The sequence below is a fragment of the Sciurus carolinensis genome, chromosome 1 (genome assembly GCF_902686445.1).
Source record: "Sciurus carolinensis chromosome 1, mSciCar1.2, whole genome shotgun sequence".
Classification (NCBI taxonomy): domain Eukaryota; kingdom Metazoa; phylum Chordata; class Mammalia; order Rodentia; family Sciuridae; genus Sciurus; species Sciurus carolinensis.
In genome coordinates, this window is record NC_062213.1 from 62,139,805 (window position 1) to 62,145,804 (window position 6,000).

At 40.0% G+C, this 6,000-nt stretch overlaps 1 protein-coding gene across 9 annotated transcripts in view; it reads left to right on the forward strand.

Moving 5' to 3' along the window:
* Window positions 1-5,168, forward strand: part of Stau2 (staufen double-stranded RNA binding protein 2) — a 336,959-nt gene extending 331,791 nt beyond the window's left edge. For all 9 annotated transcript variants that reach the window (XM_047525257.1, XM_047525247.1, XM_047525205.1 and 6 more), the window contains 2 exons: window positions 2,783-2,871; window positions 4,072-5,168. In XM_047525257.1, the coding sequence (XP_047381213.1) occupies window positions 2,783-2,871; window positions 4,072-4,165 (183 nt within the window). In that variant the 3' untranslated portion in view covers window positions 4,166-5,168. The remainder of the gene's footprint in view (window positions 1-2,782; window positions 2,872-4,071) is intronic.
* Window positions 5,169-6,000: the final 832 nt, after the last annotated feature.

Consider the following 6,000-nt stretch of genomic DNA (forward strand, 5'->3'; position numbering starts at 1 on the left):
CGATCTCTCTCTTCTTCTCCCTGAACATGCATCTATGTTCAGATTTCCACTTTACATAAAGACGCCAGTGACAGGGTTAGGGCCTCACTTACTGCTGTATGACCTCATTGTAACTAACCACATCTGCAACAACACTGTTTCCACATAAGATCACATTCCAAGGTATTGCAGCTCAGGGCTTCTGCATATGCATATGAGATGGCAGGATTCAAACCCACAATGATACCCCAGCGAGATGGCCATATTGCTCCTGCCCCACTGAGGTCCACATTTACCTGGCTATACATGCCAGCTAGACAGCATAATTGAGAGTCTAGATCTGGAGTAGCGGGACGAGGACCCTGACCACCTCTCTGCAGGACTCCAGGTTCAATGATAAAAACTGAGCCCAAACACAGTCTCCTCCTGTCCCAGGGCACCCTGACCAGCGTTGCAGACACAGATGAGTATTTAGACTAGCACATCTGATCTAGAGGGCTCAGTTTAAAGACCTGAAAAGAATAGTCATCTAAAGAAATTTATATATTGATACTTTTGGTTGCATATAGAAATTGTGGCTTAAGAAACAAACAAGCACCAGATATGGTAGCACAACTTGTAATCCCAGCCACATGGGAAGCTGAGGCAGGAGGATCTCAAGTGTGAGGCCAACCTGGGAAATTTAGCAAGAGCTTCCCTCAAAACAAAAAATAAAAAGGACTAGAGATGCAGTCTGGGTTTGATCCCTAGTACCACAAACAAAGCAGCAAAAAATGCAAAAAAAACAAGAGAAAAGACAGAAAATATTGTGAGTAGACTGGACACCATGGCAAACACTTGTAATCCCAGTGGCTCTGGTGGCTTGCAGCAGGAGGATCTCAAGTTCAAAGCCAGCCTCAGCAACTTAGTGAGGCCCTGTCTCAAAATAAAAAAAATTAAAAGGGCTAGAGATGTGGCTCAGTGGTTGAGTGCCCCTGGGTTCAATCCCCCCAAATTGAGAGTATATTACACTAAATACTATAAGTGAATATTTATGGTGGTTTTATTCATAATAACCCAAAACTAGAAACAATCAAGACCCCCTTAATAAACAAAGGGCTAATCCAACTATGGCACATCCATGCAACGAAATAAAAAAAATGAGCTGGGAAAAGACACAGGAGGACTTTAAGTGCGTATTGCTAAGTGAAAGAAACCTGTCCAAAAAGACTGCACAGTGCCTAATTCCAAGTATATGACACTTTGGAAAAAGCAAAACTGTAGAGATGGTAAAAAGATCAGTGGCTGCCAGGGGTTTGATGGGGAAGGAGGTAGAAAGGGAGAGATAAATAGGTGGAGCTCAGGATTTTTAAGGCAATGAAACTATTCTATACATAGATATTGTGATAGTGGGTACATGTCATTATGCAGTTGTGAAAACCCATAGAATATACAATACAAAGAGTGAATCCTAATGTAAAATATGATTTACTTAGTGATAATATAGCAATATTTGCTCACCAGTTATGACAAATGTACTATGTCCTGCTGCAAGATGATGGTAACAGGGGAAACTGTTTAGGACAGGGAGGCAGGAGGCAGTGCATGGGAACTGTGCATACTACCTCCTCCATTGTTCTGTGAACCTAAAACTGCATGAAAAAAAAAGAGGTCTATTAACTTAAAAGTAAAACCCTCCAACTGTCTTCTTTCATAAAATAATGTAAAAGAACCCATGCACTTAGGTACCCAAAAGGGGCCTTTGGCGGATAAAAGTTTGAGAAACTGCAAGAGTTAGTTCTTCTCAAAGGCAGCTGAGAAGACACAGATGCCTGAAGTGTGAACCAGCAGGACTCTGGAGATGCAAACAACTCTGAGGCCGACACCTACCTCAGACTCAACAAAGCCCTTCTAATAGAGTTTCCAAGGTGGGGAGGGGGAGGGGACGAGCAACCAAATTCTTATTCAAAGAAATAACAATTTGGAACTCGCACAAGAGTGTCAACAAGTTATGTAGATCTTATCAGCTTTGCATTTTTGGTGCCTCCCAGCTATCCAGCCAGGCTCCACCAGCCTGTCATCACCCGTCAGCATCCCACACCTCCTGGGCCTATCAACACCTCACCAGAGCCCCAAGAAGCTGGGATTCTTGCTCCTTCCCTTTCTCTCAGAATGCCATCATAGCCTTCCACTGACTATGCATGAGTACCTGCTGTCCATTTCTGCTAATATTCTGTGACTTAATTTGGAATTCAACATCCACAAAATTGAACAATACCTTTATGCTAACTTTGGAAAAAGTACTCAAGGTGGAAAAACCAGATATCCTCACATCTGAAGGAAGAGAATACATAATCTCAGTCACGTGAGGAGAAAACATGCGAAGTCACTGTCCGAAATATTTTATGCTTATATGAGGTGTTACATTTGCAGATGGAATTTGCAAAATTATGGATAAGGGATAAGGCATAAGACTCATTGAAATTCATTTTCCCAACCTTCCTAAAAATGAAGCTCTCATAGTTTTTGGGGAAAAAATGTATACATACATATATAACTTATAGTTTTAAATTATTCGTTATTATTTTCATTTATATATTATTTGTTATATACATATGTGTATATGTGTGTATACATAAAATTAAAGATGTACATATACATTGCTCCATGATAATTCAGCCTTTCAAATGTAGTTTTGCTAAAGGATGTAAAAAGCATTTCTTTAGATTAGTGAAAATGATAGTCTGTCTTGACTTTGTTTTACAGTTACCTCTGCATTACATTAAAGTCAGTGAATGGTTCTCCTTGTTTGTTTTCATTGTAGGCAGCTTTAAGTGCCTTGAAACAATTTTCTGAACAAGGACTGGATCCAATTGATGGAGCAATGAATATTGAAAAGGGTTCTCTTGAAAAGTGAGTAAATCCTCCTTGGTATTTTTTTTTTATTTGTAACTTTTGTAATGGTACAAAAGATGAGGCATAGACAATTGTAATGTAAAAACATTCAAACAATGATATCTAAATCTTACAAAATCATACATAACACAATTAAAGGTAGATAAATGAGAAGCAGCATTTGTGGTCATATTCATCTCCTATAATATGTATGTGAGTTTTAACCAATGAATTGATTAATGCCTTTGTTGGAAACATATATGCATTTGTTGACTATAGAGACTTTGCAAAACTTACCAAAAAGTTATTTTTTACTTCATACTGTTGACCATCTTCTGGCTAACTTACCTTCTGAAGTTAAAAAACAAAAACAAAAACAAAACAAAACAAAACAAAACAAAACAAAAAAACCACTCATGTTCCTACTAAGCTGTGAACACAACAGTGAGAAAAAAAAAAAAAAAAAAAAAAAAACGATAAGGAGAGGTGTCCCTCCCCTAGCCTGCACTTGGTTTTTCACATCACTATATGAAACACAGCACAACAATGCCACAGAACTGGGGCTCCCAGGGGTTGCAACTATAAAAATTATTTCTGGAATCTAGCTCATAGCATTTTTATGAGACTAGTACATAAGGCCCTATCTAAGGAACTGGATTTTGGGTCTCTCCAGAGACCCAATTTATACTGAAGAAATGTAAGGCAATTATATTTACATAGTAGGATCCAAAGTCTTTCAAAGCAATAATAATAGCCAATGAGTAAGTTCTCAGAACACACAAAGGAGATAACATTTTTAGAATTAAAATAAAAATAGATAACCCAGGAAGTAAAAACCAGACATAATCATCCTGTAGTTAAATGAGCATGCCCCTCCCAAAGAAGCAAAACCAAACCAAACAACCCAGAAAACAACAACAAAACCCCCCAGCATTTGGTCATTAATATTTAAAAGGTAAGAGCGTGAGAAGAAAACATTTGGTAAACAGACATGGCATTTTAAGTTGTCTATAGATTGGCAACCATTTATAAGCTAATTTAATCAAAACCATTTCCACATGATCTCATCAGCAGACTATCTGAACATAAATATTGTTGTTTCACTTTAAAATGTCACTTTTGTGGTGACCTTTGAATCCTATGTGCCATCTGCTAATAAACATGTCTGAAGATGTGCAACCCTGGACCTCAGCTCTTGTTAATGTATTAATCTTTCAGACAAGCCAAGCATCTGAGAGAGAAAGCGGACAATAACCAGGCGAACCCAGGCTCCATGGCTCAGGACTGCAAGAAATCAAAGTCGGCCATCTAGCAACTCCCAGAACCCACGGCTGCCACCACATCCTTATAAACCTGTCAGCACGCATGAGGGTGTCTGAGTTCAAGGAAATGAATGACTAATACCATTATTTGAGTCTTATGTGAAGACAACACTATTCTAACACAAGAGATAATGTACATGGTACTGTTTATTCAACTGGGGAAAAATAAAACTTTGAGCATTTCCCTTGGAACTTGAGATCAGATCATAACTCATTTGCCTAGAGGCAGCAGAAATCTGATCCTGCTACTGGAGCTTAAAATAACAATTAATGAAAAGTGTTAGAAACAGAGCTCAAGTTTTTAAATGATTAATAGAGAAGTTGGGTTTGATTCTGTTGTTCTGATTGTTTTCTTGTGGCGCTTGTGTTCAGTTATATACTTTCTCTTGTTTGAAATAATGCTTGACCATTCGAAAACTAACCACTGACGTGCTGTGGAATGTGATGGTTGTTGTCTTCATATAGAGTCACACAGTTTCTCTTTTTATGCAGATATTTGTAATCTTCATCCTATATCAATATAAATAAGGTGCGCTAAGCAAAGATGTATGTAAACAAATATGTTTTGAATCAGGTCAGATATTTGATTAAAAATATGAAATAATGCTAGGAACAAGTAGTTTCAATATATTCCAGGAATTTTAAAAAACAAAACAAAACAAAACCAAGCAGTTGTGGGTTTTGAGCTCCATGATACCATTAGCAATGAAGGGGGCGTCTTGCCTCTGCGTGTCATTTTCCTGGATTCCACTCTGTGTCGTGGAAACCGTGCCCACCCCATCCGTGTGTTGTAACCACTCACTGTTTGCATTAAGAGTGTCTTTATTAAATGCCTCCGGACTTGGGACAGTGAGTAAGATCAAAATTAATAATGTACATGGCGGGGAAGGGAAAGCCTGTTGGAGAAGCTTCTAGCCAGCCGCGTTCTGGACCAGCATGTTGGAATCCAGCGTGGGGCAAATGCAGTAAAAATTTGGTCGGTTTCTGTGTAAAGTGTTGTGATTGTTCTTCTTTCATGCCCTCACTCTTCTCTTTTAAATATCACCTCAGTGAAACCCATTGGAAAGGCCACCACCCTGCCCAGTCACCCTGCCCAGCAGAGGAATTAGCAGCTGTATCTGTGAAACTGCAGAGCCGCCTCTGGGTGACGTGCTGCCCGGTTCTGGCTAGCCAACGTCATCTCATTGTTCAGGCTTTCTCCTTATTGATTTGCAGATGTTGTGCAATGAGAAAACACTATACGGTCTAACTGCTAGACCCAACCTGACAATAGGAATATAATTATGTAAGATTTCACAAGCAAAACCGCCACAAATCATGATCTGGCTGACTCACACGCGACTGGAGAATAAACAAACAGCACCATAAGGAAATAACTCCAGGGTTGTTGCTAATGACTCCCATGTGGGGAAGTCCGTCCGTCTGTCAGTACTGGGAGGGCTGGGTGCTCTTGGAGGAAGTAGGTTTTGTTACATAAAGCTGGGTCCTGGTGAAAAGAACAGCGCATCTGTAAGGTGGAGGTTCATGAAGGTATACTGTTTGAAATCTGGTCCTGCTGCCTAACCCAAGAGCACACAGGCCCTAAATCACTCCCATAGGAGGGGACAGGCCCTTTCTTTTACCAGGACTTGACCACCTGAGGCTTCCGCCCTCAGATGAGGTGGGGGCTACTTCAGGCAGGGTCACTGAAGTGGTTACTTCGGTTTAGCCAACCCAGTAAACATGTGACCTTCTGCAGAGGCACAAGGCCATCAGGTCTGTGCGAGAGTGATGAGTTTAGGGAACAAACAAAGCTAATCAGTTCTCACGACCCAAGTATCTGAAG